The 24,994-nt window shown below is 40.9% G+C and overlaps 1 protein-coding gene across 4 annotated transcripts in view; it reads right to left on the bottom strand.

Moving 5' to 3' along the window:
• Window positions 1-5,691: 5,691 nt before the first annotated feature.
• TMPRSS7 (transmembrane serine protease 7) overlaps window positions 5,692-24,994 on the bottom strand; it is a 39,708-nt gene continuing 20,405 nt past the window's right edge. For all 4 annotated transcript variants that reach the window (XM_080654340.1, XM_080654342.1, XM_080654341.1 and 1 more), the window contains 8 exons: window positions 21,412-21,548; window positions 18,955-19,062; window positions 15,654-15,764; window positions 14,490-14,606; window positions 13,422-13,593; window positions 11,162-11,430; window positions 8,283-8,419; window positions 5,692-5,961 (listed from right to left, as the gene is read on the bottom strand). In XM_080654340.1, coding sequence (XP_080510466.1) covers window positions 5,791-5,961; window positions 8,283-8,419; window positions 11,162-11,430; window positions 13,422-13,593; window positions 14,490-14,606; window positions 15,654-15,764; window positions 18,955-19,062; window positions 21,412-21,548 — 1,222 coding nt within the window. In that variant the 3' untranslated portion in view covers window positions 5,692-5,790. The remainder of the gene's footprint in view (window positions 5,962-8,282; window positions 8,420-11,161; window positions 11,431-13,421; window positions 13,594-14,489; window positions 14,607-15,653; window positions 15,765-18,954; window positions 19,063-21,411; window positions 21,549-24,994) is intronic.

Raw genomic sequence — 24,994 nt, 5'->3', positions numbered from 1 at the left:
TTTCCGACCCAATGGCAGACAGTCCAGCTTCTCCCCGTAGGAGTTTGGGTGCCCCCTGTCTCCCCAGAAACTGGACTTCAGAGTAATCGGGGGCTTGTCTCTCTTCGGGTTGAAAAAGCAATGCCTGCCACCAGCCTGGATTGTGCGCCTCCGTACCTCAGCTTTTTAGCACTTGTGTACGTTTTAATGCTCTTCTCTCTTTCCTTCTAGTTGTAGAACTCCCACTCAGCCAGCTTACCCGTGGTTCTGGGTGATAGACGTTTTGTCTTTTAGTTGTAGTTTTGAAATTGTTGTGCGAGGCAGAATTTAGGTGTTTACCTACGCTGCCATCTTGGATCCTTCAGTGAAAGCAGTCTTGAGAGGGAAGTTCATAGCTCTACAGGCCTAGCTAAAAAAAAAAAAAAAAAAAAAGGTAGTAAATTATATAACCTACAACTCAAAGAGTTAGAAAGAGAGCAACAAGAAAAGCCCAGCTTAAGCAGAAGGAAGGAAATAATGAAGATCAGAGTAGAAATAAATGACATAGAGACAAAAAAATATATACAAAAGATCCACAAAACCAAGAGCTGGTTCTTTGAAAGGATAAACTAGATTGATGAACCTCTAGCCAGGCTCACAAAGAAGCAAAGAGAGAGGACCCAAATAAACAAAGTCAGAAATGAAAGAGGTGAAGTAACAACCAATCCCACAGAAATATAAACAATTATGAAAAAATACTATGAACAACTCTATTCCAACAAAATAGACAACCTAGACGAAATGGACATATTCTTACAAAAATACAAGCTCCTAAAACTCAATCAGGCAGAATAAAAAAAAACCTGAATAGGCTGATAACTACTGAAGAAAATGAAGCAGTGATCAAAAATCTTCCAGCAAACAAAAGCCCTGGTCCAGCGGCTTTACAGGGGAGTTCTATGAAGCATTCAAAGAAGAACTAAAACCTATCCTCCTCAGACTATTCCAAAAAATTCAAGAGGAAGGCATACTTCCAAGCTCTTTCTGTGAAGCCAGCATTACCCTAATTTCAAAACCAGATAAAGACATCACAAAAGAGTAGAACTGCAGGCCAATATCCTTGATGAACGTAGATGCTAACATCCTCAACAAAATTCTAGCAAATCGGAGTCAGCATTACTTTAGAAAGATCATACATCATGACCAAGTGGGATTTATTCTGGGGATGCAAGGATGGTACAATATCCACAAATCAATAAATGTGATACATCACATAAACAAATTGAGAGAAAAAAATCACATAATCATTTCAATTGATGCAGAAAAATTACTTGACAAAACCCAACATCCTTTCTTGATAAAAACTCTCAGCAAAGTGGGAATAGAGGGATCATACCTCAACATAATAAAAACCTTATATGACAAACCTACAGCCAACATCATACCTAATGGGCAAAAACTAAACTCATTTCCCCTGAGAACAGGAACAATACAGGGATGCACACTTTCACCACTCCTAATTGATATAATACTGGAAGTGCTAGCCATAGTAATCAGACAAGCAGAAGAAATAAAAGGCATCCAAATTGGAAAATTGTCCTTATTCACACATGACATGATACTATACTTAGAAAACCCCAAAGACTCCATCAAAAAACTATTAGACCTAATAAATGAATTAGGCAATGTAGCAGGATACAAAATTAACACCCAGAAATCTATGGCCTTTTTATACACCAATAATGAACTTGCAGAAAGAGAAACGGAAAAAACAATCCCATGTACCATTGCACCAAAAAAAATTAAGATACCAAGAATAAACTTAACTAAGGAGGTAAAAGACCTGTGCTTAGAAAACTACAGGACATCAAAAAAAGAGATAGAGGAAGACATAAACAAATGGAAGAACATATCATGTTCATGGATTGGTAGAATCAACATCATTAAAATGTCCATACTACCCAAAGCAATCTACAGATTCAATGCAATCCCCATTAAAATACCAACAGCTTAATTCAAAAATCTAGAACAAACTCTCCAAAAAATTCATCCAGAATAAAAAAAGACCCCCGAATAGCCACAGCAATCCTGAGAAAGAATAACAAAGTTGGAGGGACCACATTACCAGATATCAAGCTACATTATCAAGTCATGATTCTCAAAACTGCCTGGTACTGGCACAAGAACAGACATATAGACCAATAGAATAGAACAGAGAACCCAGAAATCGACCCAAGCCATTGTGCTCAATTAATATTTGATAAAGGAGGCAAGAACATACAATGGAGTCAAGACAGTTTCTTCAATAAATGGTGTTGGGAAATTTGGTCAGATAAACATGCAAAAAAATGAAACTAGACCACCAACTTACACCATACACAAAAACAAACTCAAAATGTCTAAAGGACTTAAATGCAAGATGGGAAACCATAAAAATCCTACAAGACTTCATAGGCAGCAAAATAGCAAACATATGTTATAGCAATATCTTTACAGACACAGCTCCTAGGGCAATGGAGACTAAAGAGAAAATAAACAAATGGGACTATATCAAAATAAAAAGTTTCTGCGAAACAAAAGAAACCATCAACAAAACAACAAGAAAGCCCACTGCATGGGAGAACATAGTATTTGCCAATGATATCTCAGATAAGGGTTTAACCTCACAAAATTTACAGAGAACTCATACAACTTAACAAAAGGAAGATAAACTATCCAATAAAAAAATGGGCAAAGGACCTAAATAGACACTTTTCAAAAGAGGACATACAGAAGGCCCAGAGACATATGAAAACCTGTTCAAAGTCACTAATCATCCAAATCAAAACAACAATGAGGTACCATCTCACACCTGTCAGAATGGCTATTATCAACAAATCAACAAATGACAAGTGCTGGCGAGGATGTGGAGAAAAAGGAACCCTCCTGCACTGCTGGTGAGAATGCAGACTGGTGCAGCCACTGTGGAAGACAATGTGGTGTTTCTTTAAAAAGTTGAGAATGGAACTCTCATTTGACCCAGTAATCCCACTTCTAGGACTATATCACAAGAAACCAGAAACACCAATCAGAAAGGATATATGCACCGCTATGTTCACAGCAGCACAATTCACCATAGCTAAGATTTGGAAACAACCTAAGTGCCCATTAGCAGAAGAGTGGATTAAAAAACTGTGGTACATCTACACAATGGAAAATTATGCTGCTATAAAAAAGAAGGAACTTTTACCATTTGCAACAGCATGGATGGAACTGGAGAACATTATGCTAAGCAAAATAAGCCAGTCAGAGAAAGATAAATATCAGATGATCTCACTCATATGTGGGATATAATGATCAACATAATTTGATGAACAAGAATAGATCCAGAGATAAATGGCATGGGAGGGGGGGTTAGAGAGCAACCAAAGTACTTGTATGCATGCATATTAGCATAACCAATGGACACAGACACTGGGGCAGTGGGGGCTTGCCTGGGATGAGAATGGCTGTGGGGGGGCTGTCAAGCGGGTAAAAATGAGACATATGTAAAATTTTAGACAATAAAGAAATAATTTTAAAAAATTAACCAATGGAACTATATCAAACTAACCAATGGAACTATAAAAATTAACCGATGGAACTATATCAAACTAAAAAGCTTCTACACAGCAAAAGAAACTATCAACAAAATGAAAAGGGAACCTAACTATATGGGAGAACATATTTGACAATGATACACCTGATAAAGGGTTAATTTCAAAATATATAAAGAACTTATATAACTCAACACTAGGAAGACCAACAATCCAATTTAAAAATGGGCCAAGGACCTAAATAGACACTTCTCCAAAGTGGACATACAAATGGCCAATAGGCATATGAGAAGAGTGCTCATCAGTCACTAATCATCAGAGAGATGCAAATTAAAACTATAATGAGGTATTACCTCATACCTTCCAGAATGTCTACCATCAATAAATCAAGAAACAACAAGTGCTGGTAAGGATGTGGAGAAAAGTGAACCATAGTTCACTGTTGGTGAAAATACAAAATGGTGCAGCCACTGTGGAAAACAGTATGGAGTTTCCTCAAAAAATTAAAAATAGAACTGTCTTGTGGCCCAGCAATTCCACTTCTAGAAACATACCCAAAGACACCTGAAACACTAATTCAAAAAAACATATGAATTAGTGTTTATAGCAGCCTTATTCACAATAGCCAATATCTGGAAACAGCAACAGCTATGGCCCATGTAGCTCAGTTGGTTGAGTACTGTTCCATGCACCAAAAGGTTGCCAGTTCTGGTCAGGACACATACTCAGCTTATGGGTTCCATCCCTTGTCGAGATGCATGCAGGAGGCAATCTTTCTTTCTCACATCTATGTCTCTCTCTCTCTCTCTCTTTCTCTCTCTCTCTCTCTCTTCCCCCTCTCTTTCTCTCTCCCTCACCCTCTCCCTTCCTCTCTCTCTATTAAAAAAGAAAAGAAAAAAATCAATAAAAGCATATTTTAAAAATTTGGTTGCATTAAAAAAATATCTGGATATAGCCCAAGTGCTCATCAGTAGATGAGTGGATGTAAAAGCTGTGGTACATTTACACAATGGAATACTACACAGCTATAAAAAAGAAGGAACCCCTACCCCTTGCAATAGCATGGATGGACCTAGAGATTATGATACTAAGTGAAATAAGCCAGTCAGAGAAAGATAAATACCATATGATCTCACTAATTTGTGGAATATAATGAACAAAATAAACTGACAAACACAATAGAGCTTGAGTCATTGGTATATGGACAGACTAACAGATGTCAGAGGGAATGGGTGGAGAAGACTGGACAAAAGAAGGTGAAGAGGTTAGCCAAAAAACATATATGCATAGCCTATGGTCATAGACAACAGTGTGGTGAAGGCCAGGGGAGTGGGGGTGGGGATTGGGTGGACGTGGGCAAAGGTGGGGGAAATGGGGGACATTTGTAATAGTTTCAACAATAAAAATAAAATTAGCCCTGAACAGTGTGGCTAGTTGGTTGAGTATCATCCTGTGCACTGAAAGGTTTCTAGTTCAATTCTCAGTCAAGCCACATGCCCAGGTCGTGGGCTCAATTTCCAGTAGGAGACATGCAGGAGGCAGTTGGTTAATGTTTTGCTCTCTCTCCCTCTATCTCTCTCCCTGTCTCACTAAAAGTAAATTTAAAAATAAATAAATAAATAAAAATTTTTTAAAATGTATACTTGTTGCCAAGACTTGCTGACCAATATAAGATTTTCAATTTTGCTTTTCTTGTTGTAACACTTGCTCTTCTTTCTTTATCTTCTTTAAGAGCAAATAGTATACAAAATGGTTATTGCATAAACCAAGAAATAAGCTATCATCAAAGTGACAACACCAAAACATTAGCATCTGCGAAGGAGACATTTTTTGTGTATTTAAGTTCATTAGAGCACTATGTACCTGGCAAGTTTCTTTAATGGAATTTTTTATTTCAATAAGTCAGATTTGCCTAAAACCTTATAAATAGCTGTACCTTTAATAGGCACATAAAAATGCATTATCTAAACACCGCACCCATTTTATATCTTATTTTAGAGGCTTAGTTCATAACATTATCTAATATTTCTTCCATGTCTGAATCAATGGCCCTTTGATGCTTGAGAATAAATATAACTATATACTTGAGGCAATTTACTAGGGAATAAAATACATCTCTCTGCTTTTTAATAAATAACAAATGCAATTTGAAGCTTGCTCAAGAAAAAAATTGGTTGTCTTATTTTATTTATAATTATACCATTCTTTTTAAAATAACCTATCACATAAATTACAGTCAAAAATCCAACTTGTACTATTACAAAAGAGAAGGTACATATTTATGAATCCAGGAAACAAAGTTTGACACCCTTGTGTAAACACCAGGAAAGTTTGGTCTTCCGCATCCATGTCCCCAGCTAACAATGCCAGTCAAAATCCATTTTCCATCACTTTTTCTTCGACAAGACAAAGGTCCACCCGAATCTCCCTACACAAGAAGATAATGTGAGTATGAAGTACATTTGCCATTAATTTTGTCATTAATGTATCTAATGGACTGTATTCAACATTCCCATTCTGACAGGTTTTTGCTGTACTAATTATTATGCAGTTTGGACAAGTGTCAAGAAATAATGTGAAACTACCAATATCATTTTAAAATTATTTTCCTTATAATCAAAATTCTGTATTCATCACAAGAAATTTGATTCTTTAGGCCAAAAGTAACATTAGAATATTCTTGCAGGGGAAACAACTCTCATAAACCTCCAAACAAACAACGAACCTCAATAGTAATAATGATACTAATAATAGCTAACATTTAATGTGAGCTATGTGCTAAGCTCTGTTTTGGGTCATTTAATCTTCACAATAACCTTATGAGGCATGGTTACCTTGGAAGGTTAACCTCTACCTCTAGACCATGTACCTTCAGTGGCTGGCTCATAGTCCCAAGGAAGAAAGTAGAAGAGACACTGTTTAGTTAGCCAGGTCCAATGAGGTAACCCTAAGGATCACTGGCTGGCAGCTGTCATAAACAAATCTCCCTCACTTGAGGGTCCCTTCTGATTTCTCAACTCTATAAAGCAAAAACTGAAATAATACAAAGTTTAAAATAATTCCTACAGTATTCATCATCTATACCTGTGGTCGGCAAACTGCGGCTCGTGAGCCACATGTGGCTCTTTGGCCCCTTGAGTGTGGCTCTTCCACAAAATACCACGGCCTGGGTGAGTCTATTTTGAAGAAGTGGTGTTAGAAGAAGTTTAAGTTTAAAAAATTTGGCTCTCAAAAGAAATTTCAATCATTGTACTGTTGATATTTGGCTATCTTGACTAATGAGTTTGCCGACCACTGATCTATACTAATAAAAGGGTAATATGCTAATTAGACCAGATAGACCGGACGTCCTTCCATACGACCTTCCGGACAAAGCCGCAGCTGCTGTGAGAGCTGAGGGCCGGCAGCTGTGGTGGCTGTGAGGGCTGGCAGTGGCAGCAGCAGTTGGGTGATGGGGCAGTGCCTTCCCCTGATCGGCCCAGTCGCCTCCCGCAGAGGGAGGCCAGACTGCAGCTTAGGACATCCCCTGAGGGCTCCCGGACTATGAGAGGGGGCAGGCCAGGCTGAGGGATCCGCCCCCCCCCCCCCCCCGGCCAGTGCACGAATTTTTGTGCACTGGGCCTCTAGTTTAAATTATAATAGCTAGATATTTATTTTCTCATTTTGGAGAATAAGAAACACTATAACTTACTCAGAGGCAAAGATAAAAAAGTAGTTCAAATTTGCTCCTGTATCCCATCCCCATAATTCTAAACCTGATTTAGGTAAATTCTGACTAGTTGAGTCAGAAAATTTTTTAAATTGTTAACACAACTGTAAACCCTGGTGGTTAGGTGGAACAGGACAATATAATTGACTAGCTGCAGTAAGCACTCAGAATACAATAGTTTTAGCATTAGAGAAATAAGGGTTCAAATCCCAAGCCAGGTATTTACTGACTAGCTATGTGATCTTGGGTAATTTATTTACTCTCTCTGTGCTCCTGTTTTCTCTTCTATAAAATGAGAATAAAAACTTTATTTGAATTATTCTATATTAAGGATCTAGCATAGGGCTTGCCACAAAATAGGAGCTCAGAAGATAGAAATCACTATTATGATGAGTCTTTATGGCATGGTGGCTAAGGTTGTGGAAATATGTAGAAACAAGTCCCATTGTCTTCCTCATCCTCTAAATCACCTGTTCACTTTTTGGAAATCATTTAGATAACTGCAGAGATTAGAATCTGAGGCTCAGAGCATTGTCCTCCAAAAGTTACCTCCAACCTTACCACTGTCAAGAAGTGACAGAGGCATACAAATGAGTGTCCTCTGTCACCTCTGCCACTACTCTTTCATTTCCCACAACCTGTGTCAAAGGACTAAGTGAATAAAACCCTTGTTTTCAGAAGGTCAATGGTTGCTGCTAAGGAAATCAGTAGCAATTCTAATAGTGTGTCTGTGTGTGTGTGTGTGTGTGCATTGCTTTGTTTTGTAGTTTTTGGTTTTAACAAAACCATGGAAGAATGCTAAATGCTGACCTCATTCTCTTAATGTTGAAGGAAACTATATAGGGACTAGAAAACTGAATTTTATAGACCCAATTATTTAATCATCTTTCTGTGATATTAGACCATCAGATTATAATTAACATTTGAATTAAGTGAAGCACCAGCCCTAGTTATGTATTTCCCAGTGTTGTGTAGACCAAACGTGAAAGCATTTATGGAAAGTATAACATGTTAGGCAAGGGAACAGTAAGATGACTTACTCTGCAAGCATCTCTCTTGCCGGACATGACGCCCGCACAGAGCATCCGCGAAGTAATGATCCCATAGGTGGAAACACAGAGGGTTTGGTCAATGAGCTCTACCTCTGCTTGTTGCAAAACAGGGGAGCCTTTATTATCTGAAAAACACATTGGAGGCAGAAATCACGGAAATGACTATACTTAATCAGGTTTTTATTAAACAATGTACTCACATTAACTCCTTTTATGTTCAATAACAATTTTAAGATACATTTTATTATAATCCCCACTTTTCTAATGAAGACTGGGAGGCTTAGGAGGTTAAAGAACTTTCCCAGTGGCACACAACTAGCAAGTAACAGAGCAGGATTCAAACCCAAGGTCTGACTCGCTCACCTGAGCTACCGTGCCATACTCCTTCACCATGTCCTCCTGCTTTCAGTAGGACTGTGAGTCAGCAACCATTATTACCAACACTTACTAGCCAAGTGGAGCAGCATAACTGATATATGGGAGTTTCCTAGGAACCGTAAAAACATAACATTTTGAATATAGCCTTTTCACTTCCTTTTTAACCTATCTGGCTAAGATGACTCAGAAAAATACACATATACACTCATGCTTGTGCAGAAAATGTCTCCTGATAAGTTGGTTAAGTAGACTCTTTCCTCTTGTGCTTTAGGATAATGTTATTAAAGTCTTGAGAGGTTATACATGTTCAAGCAGTTAGCCGACATCCCCATTAAGTCTACTGAGACCTTAGCAGGCCCAAACTGGTGGTGAACATCATACCTTCAATAAGTAAATGAAGGCAGTGAGCACTTGAGAAGCTGCCCAGGGAATCTTTAGAGAATTGAAAACGCCCACAAGGGAATCTGAGATGGTTGGGAGCTCAAGGGAAAGTATTAGCACTAATCTTTGGAGAGATGTTCACTTTAAGTTATGGACTTTTCTCTTCACTATATATTTAGAAACGACCATGACTCCTAGACCATGACAAACCTTGGCAGGTCAGATGTATGGCTACCCTATCATACACTCACACCTTTGTGAGTAATGAAGAAGATGCCCCTCCTGGGTAAAGGAAATGTAAAAAGCCATCCCTAGGCCTGAACATGCAGTCTGGAGAGCTAAAGGCAGGCTGGATTTCAGCCTTCACTCTCAACATCTCAACCAGGTGTCCCTGGGCAAGACATCCCATCTAATAAAAGAGTAATATGCAAATTAACCATCACTCTGCTACACCCACAAGCCACGCCCACCAGCCAATCAGGAGCAAGTATGCAAATTAACCCAACCAAGATGGCTACAGAGCAAGCAGGAGGCTTGGGTTTCCCCAGTAATGGAGGAAGCCAAGCTTTCTGCACACCCTGGCTGGCCCAGGCCTCTGCTCACGTCTACAAAGTTTCAATTATAGAAGATAAATAAATCCCAACAAAAATGGCTGCAGCCATGGAGCTGGAGAGAGCAGAAGGCTTGAGTTGCCCCCAGTGATGGAGGAAGCCAAGTTCCTGGCCTGCCCTGGCCTCCGCTGAAGGCTACAAAGTTTCAATTATAGAAGATAAATAAATCCCAGATACCAGGGCCTCCGCTTGGGTCGCCAGGGGCCGTGGCTGGCCTGCAAACCACCACAGGCCCCTCGCCCAGGCCACCCCACACCCCAAGGGAACCCCCAGCCTGATCCGGGACACCCTTCAGGGCAAACCAGCTGGCCCCCACCCATGCACCAGGCCTCTATCCTACCTAATCCTATCTAATAAAAGAGTAATATGCAAATTGACCATCACTCTGACACACAAGATGGCTGCACCCATGTGGTCAAAGATGGCTGCCCCCATGTGGCCACAAGATGGCCAGCAGAGGAGGGCAGTTGGGAGGGACCAGGTCTGCAAGGGAGGGCAGTTGGGATGATCAGGCCAGCAGGGGAGGGCAGTTGGGAGGGACCAGGCCTGCAAGGGAGGGCAGTTGGGGGTGATCAAGCCTGCAGGGGAGGGCAGTTAGGGGTGACCAGGCCAACAGAGGAGGGAAGTTGGGGACGACTGGGCCTGCAGGGAAGGGCAGTTGTGTGTGGGGGGGGGGGACCCAGGCCTGCAGGGGAGAGCCGTTAGGGGTGACCAGGCCTACAGGGGAAGGCAGTTAGGGGTGACCAGGCCAACAGAGGAGGGAAGTTGGGGGCGACTGGGCCTGCAGGGAAGGGCAGTTGTGGGGGACCCAGGCCTGCAGGGGAGAGCAGTTAGGGGTAACCAGGCTTACAGGGGAGGGCAGTTAGGGGGTGATCAGGCTGGCAGGCAGAAGTGGTTAGGGGCAATCAGGAAGGCAGGCAGGCGAGCAGTTGGGAGCCAGCAGTCCTGGATTGTGAAAGGGATGTCTGACTGCCAATTTAGGCCCAGTCCTACTTCAAGGGGTCCCAGATTGGAGAGCGTGCAGGTTGGGCTGAGGGACACCCCCCCCCCCCGTGCACAAATTTCGTGCACCAGGCCTCTAGTACTTGTATAATCCTCCAAACAGCTGTCTAGGAGCTAACACAGTAATGTCGGGGGGGGGGGGTGGAGAGGAGGTGTTCTTTCTCCTTTATGAAGATGAATCACTTCTTTGGATGAAAAGGGAACCTAGAAAGAAGGAGGAATTTATTCCTATTTTCAGTGGAAAACTTTGCAAACCCCTCAGAGTCTGAAAGGCTATCTATTCAATCCTGCCTTGCACCTGTTTCTTTGGGGGATACATGGAAATCATTATAAAACAGGAATAATAATACCTTCCTCCATTCCACCTCTCAGAGTTATTAGGAGGCTCAAAGGAGACCATCTACAAAACCCCCCTCTATGAACCCCTAAGCACTAGATCAGCACAGGTTATTCTTATCTGGAGGGAAGAGCATGGCCGTTCACCCATACACACACCTGCTTCGTGCCTTCGCCCCCAGCCGGTTACCCAGCACTTTTCCCCACTGCGCACTTTCTGGCCAGCGGGAGGGATGCATATTGGCTGAATGAGCTGTTTCAGGGTCTCAGGCCAGGCAACACTGAGCTGTAGCAAGGCAATATCATAGTCGAAGGTCTGGCTGTTATAGTACTCGTGGACCACAATTCTTCTTACTGGGGAGACAAACTTGGCATTCCCCTGCACATACATCCCCAGGTGAGCGGTCCATGGCGTGGGGTCTGACAGCCTGGTAGAAAAAGAACCAGGCACGAAGTCAGTGGCTTAATGAACCAGACATGGTGAAACAAGTATTCCATAGAGAGATGAGCAAAGGCAGGTCTGACTTTCATTCTCTATCATAGTCGCTGGCTCTGTCCACAGACATGGCAAGAAACACAACTTCTCTGAGGCTCTCTGGTCTCTATATTAAAACCAGAGATCGAATAAGGTGTAGTGAGGGTGGTGAATGATAGCTATGCACCAGAAAATTCCTTCAGCGACATCCTAAGGAAATGTTGGAGATTTTCTTGCCACTGGTATTTCATAATCCACACACAGGTACAGCTGTGGGCAAACTACGGCCCGTGGGCCAGATCCGGCCCGTTCGGCTATTCTATCTGGCCCGCGGAGCCGAAAGAGCAGAGGGTTCTCTTGCTCTCCCCTCCGCTCCTTTACTTTGAATTTATATTAGTTCACACAAACACTCCATCCATGCTTTTGTTCCGGCCCTCCGGTCCAGTTTAAGAACCCATTGTGGCCCTCGAGTCAAAAAGTTTGCCCACCCCTGGGTAAGAACATTAGTGACTAGAATGAATGTTATATTCTTCCTAGTGATGCTAACAATAGTCTTTGATGAAGGCAGCCAGGGCCAGTAAGACAGTGGTCTGGGAATCCTTTTGTCAAATTCCAATGATATAAATAACAAGATAGATTATAACTCAAAGTGCTATAAGCAGGGATTTAATGAAATTATTGTTTGCAAACTACTGGAAGCTTTAAAGATCACTGCTCTAGCTGCTCAGGCATGACCATTCCCAGGGGCCCCACTCCCTCTTGGTCCTTCCAGAACTCTAATCCTGACCCCAAGGCCTCCAACAAAATCAAGAAGGGTCTTGTTGTCTCTATGCGAGGTTTTCATCTCCACCAGGGTGGCAGGCTTACTCTGGTGGGGTGAAGAGAATGTGGAAGCTTTGGAAGAAAAATAAGGACAGAACTCAAAGAGTGTGGCCCCTAATTTGCTTTGCTGACATCTCATCGTTGGTACTGGGGACCCGGAAGGGTATTAAGGCTAACATATAACTTGGAGCAGTTTCATAGCATTAAAGACTAGTGGTCACATAAAAGCTGTTTTAGTCATTAACAAGAATCCTGTAATTTCTGGGAGAAGCAAACACTCTAATTGTATAACTTTGTTGAAATATTCCATCCCCTTAAATTTTTTTGAATAAGAAGGTAATATTTTTATATCTAAGATCCAGTAGGTTCCAAATAAGGTTACATTTTAAGTGAAGTTATTTTTTAAGCTTTTCTTTTGTTAGGGGCAAAAATAGAATATTGGGGACTAGCTATAGTTATAAGAAATATTAATCATGCTCTGTTAACCTTGTGATTGCCTTGTTCTGATTAAAGAAAGGACATTTTAACCTGGCTGGGAGTTGTATGCTCCCACTATTCCAGTCAACCTTGGACCTGGCTGTCAACCCTGGAATTCGGTCCATTCTCATTCAAGAACTGCCTATTTTCATGGAAAGATTAACAAGTTGCCCAAACAATGGAGTACTGCCCCAGCAAGCATGGCCTCCTTCCCATGCCTGTAATCCCTACTTCCCCATGTAAATTTTGTCCTACCCTATATAAGCAGCTGGTTTATGGGGGGCTGCAGAGCAGATTTTTGTGGATGACCTGCTGCTCTCCCATACTGCCGTTGTTATTGGAATAAATGCTCATATACCACTCAACCCTGTCTCTGGCTTGAAAGTCCTATCCTAGTTCTTCAGTTTAGTGAAATTCTATTCATTCTTGATGTTCATTTGTGTTGTTCTTTTTTCTAAATATCAATAATTCCTAGAAGAAATGTTTGGCACACAATTGGTGTCAAAAACACACACACAAAAACCCCCACAAAGTACCAATTATGAATGAACGCCACCAACAGGAAGCTCTTTTCCACACGTGAAGGCATATGCATCATCTGTAGTCTGAATGTGCCACTTCAGAGTACAGATTGAGATGCCCTACCTGTTTCCATGGAAACAGTGGGCCGCAGAGAGAAGCCACTCCCTGGAGATGACCGAGGCTCCACAGTAGGCAGATCCAATGAAATGGAGGCTCACTTGCCAGGGCCACCCCCCTTCCAGGGTGTCGGTGCCCCCGATGATGCGGTGGAGGGTGGAGGAACTCCCACTGCAGCCTTTGGGAGAGGAAGGGTCATATGATTTAAAGGCAGACTTGGACACAAATTGGAATGAAATCGGGTTTAGTGCAGAGTTTGTGACTGATGAACCAGGTAAGCAATTGAAATCTGCTTATCTAGATAGGAGGCAATATGTGGGTCTTTCTGAAACGAGCACCAACAAACCACTCCCTCCCTCCTGAAAGCAGGCTGGTAGAGTCTCGTACAATAATGTGAGGGGAGGTGGGGACCTGTTAGAAGCAGCTGCACTGATAGGAACAGCTGCTGTGGGGCTTAGGTTGTTAGTAAAAAGGAAAAGATTTCGTTCCAAATGCAATGGAATTGAGACTGTTTTTGAAGTTGTGTTGATTTGAGAAAAGTATTTGGGAAACAATTTGAAAGTCCAAGACTAAAGAAAACCTATTAAGAATAACTGGTTATCAGAGCAATTCTTTTCCAGTATAAATAGTATTGATAAGGTCATAGAGTTAACATGTTGCCACATAGCCAATAGAGGCCACACAAGTAACAATACCACATGGCAGGTTAGTTTTCAAACCATAGGTAAAGCAAGAACCAGTGCTTAAAACTGATCTAATGTAAAGCATAATTAGCAAAGTCATCCACTGTGTGCCAGTATGCATTTCTTTCTCATAGGTTTTTTATTTGAGAACTTGTCCCTTGATTAGAGTTATTAGAAAGTGAAGTTCTCCTTATAAACATCTGGTACATTAGTGCTTGTTATCAAGAAAGAAGATGGAATCTATTCTAGTGTTTTTAAAACTGAGGAATTATTTCATATTCAGTTCACCAATATTCTTCTCCGGGCCTGAGGCAACCTCTGCCAGGGGAATTACACCAAGAAGGGGATGAAATGAAAAACTGAAGAGGAAATCTGAAGTCTAGCTACTCACTGCAGCCTTCTTCGTCGCTTCCATCTGGACAATCCACAGTCCCATCACACTTTGCATTTTGTTTCCTAAAGCAGATATCATTGCCACACTTAAAAGTTCTGTTGTTGCATGGAATGCCTAAAAATGAACAAAAAAGACAGGATTTTTCTAGCCAAAAACAGATCTGAGTAAATGACACTGAACTCCGCAAATGATGGCTTAAGCCTTAAGCACAGGTTGGGTATTTGCTGCTTTGGGAAACACAGCAGAAGGAAATGAAGCAACTTCCCTCATTAACCTGCCCCTTCACCTTCTGCAGAGCCATGGAAAGGCAGGCAGGCGGGCAGACGGGTGGGTGGGCACACCTGCTGAGAATCAATTCAAGAGCCTCACCTTTCTTTCACTGCAGAAGAGCTGCAAAGCAGTTGGCCATATCGTTGACTTTAGGTCATGACCTCTCTGCTATTACCGTGTTCTCCAAGAAAATTTTGGAGCAAAAATCATCACCATACTCAGTCTTTTTATACCATTGGGGCAGTGGGGATGGGGGAGAGAAGGACAGACTGTGAATTACAGCACATTTGTTCACAGTGCGTGTGTCTCTGCAGGGGCATGGTTTCTAGCAAGTTCCTACATCGGGTCCTCAGTGTCCTTCAGTCTGGAGCAGAATTAAAAGCAAGTAAGCAATGAAAATCTTCCAGTATTCACACACCCACACATAACACTCCACCCCAGTTAGTGACCAACAATCCCATTCTAAGACTGAGAGGATTCCCGTGATATGAGATTTTCAGTATGAAAACTGAGAAAGTCCTGGGAAAAGAGGCAAGTTGATAAGTTGATTGTCCTAATCCAACAGAGGTGTTTAGATTCTGATTTAAAAGAATGTTACAGCCCTGGCTGGGTTTCTCAGTGATTAGAGCATTGGCCTGCGGACTGAAGGGTCCCAGGTTTGAGTCCTGGTCAAGGGCATGTACCTCGGTTGCAGGCTCGATCCCTGGCCCTGGTTGGGGTGCATACAGGAGGCAACCAGTCAATATATCTCTCTCATATTGATTTCTCTCTCTCTCCCTACCTCTGTTTCACTCTCTAAAAATCAATGGAAAAATATCCTTGGGTGAGGATTACAATATACTGTATATTTGCATTTTATAGGGAGAACAGCAGAATAGCCAGAACCCTTACTCTGAGTGCAGTTCTGCTCGTCCTGGCCGTCCTCACAGTCCCTGAAGCCATCGCAGACCAGAGGGCCCGGCTGCCTGAAGGAGCTGGCGTTGCAGGCAGGTTTAAAAGTCACTAGAATGAGAACAGACAGAACAATCCTGAGCCTGAGACATCAGCTGGACTCTGATGATGAGCAGTGCCCCTCTACAGGGAGGTGCAAAGGATTAAGATGACTTAAATACAATGAAAACTGTGTTTTCCTCAAAATGGACATATTCAGGGAGAAAAGCAAATGTTTATACTTTGGTGTAATTCCTAGCACTTTGAGTTTGTCAGATCTGATTTTTTGCTTTTGTGTAAATGTGTTGAACTCTAGTGGGTTGTTTATTTAATTACAATTAAATGCATCATAAGATTTTTATTTTAAGAAAAAAAAGGCATAAGGTATTATTTAAATTGAACTTATCTAACTTCCTAAACAAAGTGGGAGGGTCCTGAGATTGGGGATTTTGTCTTATTCTTCTCTGTAACTCAAGCCTCTGTCCAAATAGTAGGTGCTCATCAAAGGCTTGTTGAATGAGCCCTGACCCGGTGGCTCAGTTGGTTGGAGTGTTGCTCCTACACCTAAAGGTTGTGGGTTTGATTCCTAGTCAGGACACATACCCAGTTTGCAGGTTTGATTCCATCGGGGCACATTTGGGAGGCAACCAATCAATGTTTCTCTCTCAAATCCATGTGTTTTTTTTTCTCTCTAAAATTAATAGAAATATATCCTCAGGTGAGGAATTTAAAAGAAAATGTTTGTTGAATGAATTAGGAATGTGAAATCTTAGAAGACAACAGACTTGTAGTCTATATGTAATGAAAACTCTCTTTAAAATTATTTTATCTTGAGAGATTCATATCCTGAATTAGAAAATACCAGTGTAAATTGATCACAATTTTTTGGAGTATTTTCAAAAATTGCCTTTATACAAGTGACAGGCACAGTATATTAGCAGGCATTCTTAGAAGGTATGATTTCTTAGACATTTCTGGTTCTGTGAAAGTTATCATTTTTGTTATCTGATTCTATTTTTTTCAGAGGTACCTCTTGTGAGGGGCAGGAAAGGACATTGCTGCTCTAAAATAGTTCCATAAGTCTCCAAGAGTACCTAGTTGACTCCTAGGAAATAGCTCTCAAAATGGCATGATGAGAAACAATGATTACCAAAAAAAAGGTCCTTATTCTAAAGTAACAATAATTACTTTGTTTTGAGCAAAGAATAATAATAATTAAAAACAAAAGTAATCTCAATTGCTATAATGATCAGTTTTCTTAGTAAATAGAAGACCCCATACATTCAAAAGGTCAATGCACTATAAGTTTAAAAAGTTTTATTCTGGCTCTAACCGGTTTGTCTCAGTGGATAGAGCATCGGCCTGTAGACTGAAGGGTCTCGGGTTCGATTCTGGTCAAGGGCATTGCCTTGGTTGTTTGCACATCCCCAGTGGGGGATGTGCAGGAGGCAGCTGATCCATGTTTCTAACTCTCTATCCCTCTCCCTTCCTCTCTGTAAAAAATCAATAAAATATATTTTTTAAGAAAGTTTTATTCTGTTTTGTCAATTAAAAAAAAGGAGTTTAGAGTCAAAGGTGTTTTTTTTATGAATACAATTTACCACAATTAGTTATATTAACTACAATATTTCTCCAAGAATATAAATAAGATTCAATAGCTTCACCATCGCAATTATTTGAATTATTCCCTGGATCCTCAGGAGAAAGTGTTACTAATAGTATCATATGATCCGGTGAATTTTCATCCCCATATTGCTCCCTGAAACTGAAGATAGATTCAGAAATGACGTGCAAAGAGTAATGGAAAACCAACGGATATTCTCTGCCCAAAATAGGAATATCCAATACCCCACCCTTTAGTCATCACCAATGTGATATTGATGCAAACTATATTAATAAAAAATAATAACGGTTCTTTCATTCACAACACCTGTGCTCCATACTTCACTGCAGATTCTCTCTAGCTGAAAGAACTGTGCTTTAATATAGGATTGTTCCATATTTAATTTTTTTAGGAAACTGCATACTGTTTTCCATAATGGCTGCAATATGGAACTACTATTTGGCCCAATGATCCCACTTCTAGTAATATATCCTAAGAAACCCGAAACATCAATCAGAAAGAATATACTAGTATGCACTGCTATGTTCATAGCAGCATGATTTACAACAGCTAAGATCTGGAAACAGCTCAAGTGGCCATCAGTAGATGAGTGGATAAAAAAGCTGTGGTACATTTACACCATGGAATTCTATGCAGCAGTAAAAAAGGATCTCTTACCCTTTGAGACAGCATGGAGGGAACTAGAGAGTATTATGCCAAGCTAAATAAGTCAGTCAGAGAAAGATAAGTATTTCTCTGTAAGACAAAGTATTACATGATCTCACTCATATGTGAAATCTAATGAACAACAACAGCAACAACAAAAAAATGGATGAACAAAATAGATCCAGAGATATAGAAGCATGGAAGAATCTCAGAGGGAAGGTGGGGGTGTGTGGGTGGGTGAGAAGATATCAACCAAAGAACTTGTATGCATATATGCATAACCCATGGACACAGACAATACTGTGATGTAGGCCTGGGGTGGGGGCCAGGGGCAGGCTAGAAGGGGTCAATGGCGGGGGGAGGGTACATCTGTATTACTTTCAACAATAAAGATAAATTAAAAAAAATTTAAATAGGATTGTTTTAATAAATAAATAAATAACATGGAATTGTTATATTTAAGATTGTGGTTGACTAAATTATTAGCCACAGATCATCACTTCCTGTGGTATATTATGCACCCCTACCCTTGCCATGACCCCACACTGTGCAGAATAAATCTCCCTGTCCCTTGACTATGGCCATAGCTACCTGACTTGCTTTAACTGATAGAATATGACACAAGGGATGGGGTGCCAGTTCCAAGCCCACAATTTAAGAGGGACCATGTGATTTTGCTGACCCCTTCTTTGCTTCTGTCACTGCCCTGGCTAGCACCCTAGATCAATGAGGAAAAGAGCCATGAGGAGTAAACCTGACCCCAACCTGCAAAGAACCAAACTCAGGAGGACCCAGTGCGTGAAGCAGAGCCACCCAATGAGCCCAGCCTAGATCAGTCACATCCCAGACAACCAGAATGAGTGATTGTTGTAAATCCTTGAGTTTGGGAATTGTTTGTTACGCAGCAACAGGTAGCAGTTGCAAAGACCCAGGATATGGCCCTGACAAGTTATTTATTCATAAGAAAGTCATAATAAAAGTTTGATTACCCACCACAGAAAAGTTCATCACTTTCATCAAAGCAGTCATTAACTCCATCACACCGCTGGGCCTGAGGGACACACAGGCCAGAGGAGCATCTAAAAGATCCAACAGGACAGGCTGCAGAAAATTAAAAAATAGAAAATATTGTGTGGGTCCCTGGGAGTCACTGGAGCACATTAATAACGAAATATGAAGTGATAAGAGATTAAGGAGTTGACAATGTCATAGTAGTAATTACATAAATTCTTCATCAAATCTAAGTTATAGGTGATAATTGAAAAACAAAAAAAAGCAGAATTTAGGAGAGCAAAGAAAGCAAATAAATTCACCAAAACAGAGTCAACATTGCAGCCAGGTCACATGTACAGTCAAACTTCTACTGCCTCCATTCTTGCCTCAGCTCTCTGGCAAGACTCAAAGAAAGTGAAAGCTGCAGAGTTCCAGAGAGAACCCAGCATTCTTAGTGTGTAGTTTTAGACACCCCAGGGAGATATGAATGGACTCTGGGATCTGAATCCTCTATTATCAGATGCATTCTTCTGAGGAGTCTTTAGTTATATTTTCAATTAGTCTCTGTCTCAGAATATATGAGTAACCACAGATCTTAGAAAGTTGAACCTGGAGTAATTAGTGACTGGCCTCGAAACTCAAGACTCCTGCTTCCTCCCCAGTCCATTTTTTTTTTTTCACTTCAATCAGACTGCAAGTTAAAGATTCCATTCCTGGCCTTGATAGATGAATCCTGGCTTATAGATACATATAATAGAAACTAGAGGCCCGGTGCACAAATTTGTGCACCAGTGGGGTCCCTCAGCCTGGCCTGCGGGATCGGGCCAAAACCCACTCTTTGACATCCCCTGAGGGATCCTGGATTGCAAGAGGGTACAGGCCACACCAAGGGACCCCACCAGTGCATGATCAGGACCTGGGAGGGACGCAGGAGGTTGGCCAGCCAGGGAGGGACCATGAGAGGGCTCCAGGGCATGTCCAGCCTGTCTCACTCAGTCCCAATGGGCTGGACCCCAGCAGCAAGCTAACCTATCAGTCAGAGTGTCTGCCCCCTGGTGGTCAGTGCACGTCATAGCAAGCAGTTGAGCAGCCTTAGCATGTCATTAGCATATTACACTTTGATTGGTGAACAGATGACCGGACAACCGGACACTTAGCATATTAGGCTTTTATTATATAGAATAATAAATCCTTCCTCCCTTGCTATGGTCTGAATATTTGTGCACCCTCCCAAAATTCATGTTAAAATACTAATGCCCAATCTGATGGTATTAGGAGGTGGTGCCCTTGGAGGTGATTAGGTCATGAGGGCAAGAATGGGATTAGTGCTCTTATAAATGAGGCCCTACAGAGTTCTCTAGCCCTTTCCACCATGAGAGGATACAAGGAGAAATCTGTGATGGAGAAAAGGATCCTCACTTAACCACACTAACACCCTCATCTTAGACTTCCAGTCCCAAGAACTGTGAGAAATAAATTTCTGTTCCTTACAAGCTGCCTGGTCTGCAGTATTTTGTTACAGCAGCCTGAATAGTCTAAGACATTCTCTGTGCAGAGGAGTTGGGGAGAGTACATGGTCAGAACCCCACTATCTCAATGGCGCACAGTGGAGAGGATGAGTTCCTGGAAAAGAAGATGGCTTACTCTGTACCTGCTTCCTTGCTGGAAATGCTAATATTCCCAAATTTAGAAGTGGACTATTCTAAATCCAGAAATCGGGCATTAACAACAACAACAACAGCAACAACAAAAAAAGAACGTGCTCTATAGGAGCCTTCTCTCACGTCTCATCCTCAGAGAATCCTAAGTGGTTAACCCTGCCTTTCCCTCTTTTAACACGTTAAGAATTTCCTGAGAAAGTCAGTATCTACTCCCTCCAGCTCTAACGACTTTCCTCAGACATTGCTTTGTCTATTGACTGCTTCCTGGTCACTGTTCCAGCGATTCTTTGAAGCTTGACATTCTGAGCACTGGTAGCTGAGCGCTCCTTGACCAATCAGCTCTCCCTGTAGATGAGGCCAAAGAGAGTCACAACTGTTGGTCTCCAATCCACCAAATGTTGGTGTACACATCGTATTTACAAAGAATTTTGGCTACCAAAGGCAAACAAAGAAATGGGCTTGGTCTATACTTTAGGAGTAATGTGAGATGTTATTTTACAAATATTTTTATAAATCAATAATAAATAATTGTATTATTTGTTCATAAATTAAACTATAGCAGTAATAAATATGTAATTTTTTGTATTATTTATTATATATTTAGTTTACATTATATATTTGTTAAATATATATATTTATTTATGTAGTATTTATTATAAAAATAAAAATGTAATAGAAAACAGCAGAAATAAAGCAGTTTTCATTCCTTTAAATTCTCCAAGTTTAGAATTATTAAGTATTAGCCTCCTTTTTACCAATTTCTTAAGGTTTTCTAAGGAGCCGATTCCAGGCTTACGTTGACTGATGTTGTAACTGCCATATTCCACCAGAAGTGGCTTGTCTGAGAGCCTGGAACTGCACTGAAGCTGAATGTGAACAAGGGGGCTGGGCACTCGGAAAATTGTCTGGTGATCCATGTAGGAGCCACAGTACCTGAGGAGACAAGAATCGAAGACACAGGGTCTGAGGTCTTTCAATTGCACTCCTGTTGACCATGAATTCATTAATGCTTTGGTCACTGGGGCTTCATTAGCATTTCTTTTTTTTTTAATAAGCATTTCATAGGGTGGAGCTGATAGTTATTCTTTCTAAGCTAAGTGTCTGTGATTGAGTAACGTCTGCTCCCTAGATGTTCTCCTCTGCTAAATAAAACAAGAGCAGTACTATTGCCTGCCTGTTACCTCGCCCCTTGCTTTCCTCACCAACACTTATACTCAGAAGAAATATGGGTTTCATTCTCCTAGTCCTCACTCATTTTGTTGTGTAAATCACTGCGCAATATTGCCTGCTTCTGTCTACAAACCTCTCAATAGTGCAGAGTGGAATACATGAGCTCAGATTGAAAATATACAAAGAACCCCAGCAACACTTAAAGCAAAAGAGAACAACATTGTTTCAAACTAAATTGAAATCAGATGCACACTTCAGAGCTTGTCCCTGGCAAAATTTCAAAGGAGTATTGTCTATCTACAATATTTGTCTATCTCAATTTTTCTTACTTGTCATCACCTAATAGACAATGTCCTCCCTGTTAGTAATTCCTATTATGCGAGCACTGTGGTTAGTGAAACATGAAGTCTTATTACACAGGGGCCCATGATAAGTTAGGCCTCTGCCCTGTGTAGGTAAGGCTCTTTCCAGGGTGAAACTGCAGGGTCTCAAAAGGAAACAGAAGACACGAGGCTTGTGGGGAAATGTCCTCCACCAGAATCTGTGACTGTCAATCACTCCAGGTCCCCAAAACACTTGGGATCAGACACAGGTATTTAGTGGGAGGGGCAGAGAGTTAACCTATGATTTCAACATTTGAAGGAGGAAAGCATTCATGTGCATTTCAGAAAGAAACTTTTGCAATTGGCTGACGTTCAGGACTTGATGGACTAACAAACCAGCTCCTGTGATAAGAGGAAGAGATAACAGCTGCCGGTGGCCACCTGGCCAAGTGGAAGCCAGTGTCGGAGAAGCATCTGAAAGCCAAGTGAAGCTTTTGAGGCCAGAGGCTATTCTAGTTGATCATCTTGGGATTAGAGTACAAACTTATACGTGGAATCTAAAGAACAAAATAAATGAACAAACAAAATAGAAATAGATTCATAGATACAGACAATAGATTGATGGTTACCAGAGAGGAAGGGTCGGGGTTGGGGGACTAGGTGAAAAAGGTGAAGGAATTAAGAAGTACAAATTGATAGTTACAAAACAATCAGAAGGATGGAAAGTACAGCATAGGGAATATAGTCAATAATATTATAATAACCCTGTGTGCTGCCAGGTGGGTACTTGAAATATCAGGGGAACACTTGGTAAAATATATGATTGTCTAACCACTATGGTGTACACCTGAAACTAATACAGCATAATACTGAATGTTAACTGTAAATTAAAAATTAAAATTTTTAAAAAGAATACAAACTGTGTTCTGAAAACATGATTGTTATCTGTGTCTTATAGTGATTTTATACATGTTCTCTATTAATATATACTAGGCTTATCTTGTAAAGATGAGCCTCACTCAAATATTCAGAAGTCAGGAGGAAAAGTATCTTTGAATCCATGCTTGGGGTGAAGTTTAGAGAGGAACAGTCAGTAATGGGTCATGTCAGTGGCTAATGAAATAAAAATTTTTAAAAAAATAAAAGATTGAAACAACTCAGCAAAATTGAGTTTACATGTACAGGCATATAATGGGTAAGAAAACCGAGATGTAAGGAGGTGAAGTAATGCATTCAAGTTGATATGGCAAGCAAGTAGAAGCAGGATTTGGACACAACTCTGCCTGATATTAAACCCTGGCACTTTTAGCACACCAACAGCCTTCCCCTCAGGAACTTTGCTTTTTGCAGGAAGGCCTTCCATTTCCCCAGGGTTCATCTACTGCATTCAAGCTGCCCTGAGCATACACACCTCTTCCCATGCTCTCTCAACTCAACATCTGTAGGCTTTCTGGTGTCAGAATTACCTTTTCCTCCTTCCCATGACAAATCCAACACCCCTAGGCTACCCTCAGCAAGCCATCAGAAATTGGTTTAATTAGAGCCTTTCCTTTTGAGATGAAAAGCACTGATAATGGGAAGAGCTGGCATTTTGAATCCCAGGGTTCAGCTGCATCAGGATAATCTGGTAGGATTTTAGCCAGCCCACAGGACAAAGTGAAGAGCTGGCCCTTCAGGGAAAGTATTTAGGGCAGAAGGCTTTCCTAGTAATGTTTGGAAGGAATCCATTACTTTAACAGCAACATATTTGGTTTAGGCCAACCTTTCCTCTGGATAAGGCCTTCCATTGGATTCCACATATATGGAAATTGGGATGTAGGAATTGCTACTTGGTTGGAGGAAGTATCTCCTTTTCAAAACAGCTCTATTTTAGGCATACAACTTTACAAGAAATATCTAAGGATTTGTTTTTATAGACATCAATTAAAATACTAAAATGCAGTACCCTTAAAGCCTTGGGACACATTCTATAGTATTTATCCATTCAATGTCATTTCAAACAAAATCTTATGAATCATAAAAATAGCTAATTTTTTGGTGTGTAATATACATTATTTCATTGAATGTTTACCCCCCCAAAAAACATCTTATTAACTAGGAATTATTACCTCATTTTATAAATTTAAGGGCAAAGAGGTTAAATAACATGTCCTAGTTAATGTAGCTACTAAAAGACAGGGCTGGAATTTGAACCGAGGTCTTCTGCTTGTGATATAGACCCTCAATTCAAAGACACTCCCAAAGGAGTACAAAGAACATCTTAATAATGGAGCCAAGAATGCTTTAAATCAGGTGGAACCTGTTCCAATGATGACAGGACCAATGACTATTTAGCAAGAAATCTAAGAGTCTTAAGAAAATGAAAGTGGTTGCTCAAGAAAATCCTTATGAAAGGAAAGGTTTTGCCCTGGTTGTTGTGGCTCATTGGTTGGATGTCTTCCCATACACCAAACTATTTCTGGTTCAATTCCTGGTCAGGGCACATGCCTGCTTTGCTAGCTTGGTCCCCAGTAGGGGGTGTGCAGGAGGCAGCCGATCAATGTTCCACTCTCATGTCAATATTTCTCTTTCTCCCGCTCCCTTCCTCTCTCTCTGAAAGTCAGTAAAAAAATATTTTTTTATAAAAAAAAGGAAAGATTTCATTCATGTAATAATGATGAACAAAGAATTAGCAAGGAAAATACCTTAGGCTAACTTCAAAAGGATTCTTATCACAAAGTAAACAGAGAAGCCATCTGCTGCCAAGACAGGGCATCCTTCAGTTTAAAATACAAGACCTATTATAACTTTAGGAGCAAATAAATAATAACAACGAGGAAAGGACAAACTAAGGATGAGAATGAGGACCTACTATGTTGGTTTGGGAAGCCCAGGCACCTGGATTTC

Source organism: Plecotus auritus (genome assembly GCF_963455305.1).
Source record: "Plecotus auritus genome assembly, chromosome: 2".
In the NCBI taxonomy this organism is placed as follows: domain Eukaryota; kingdom Metazoa; phylum Chordata; class Mammalia; order Chiroptera; family Vespertilionidae; genus Plecotus; species Plecotus auritus.
Note: the sequence above shows the minus strand (reverse complement) of the source record. Positions and strands in the feature narration are given on the sequence as shown.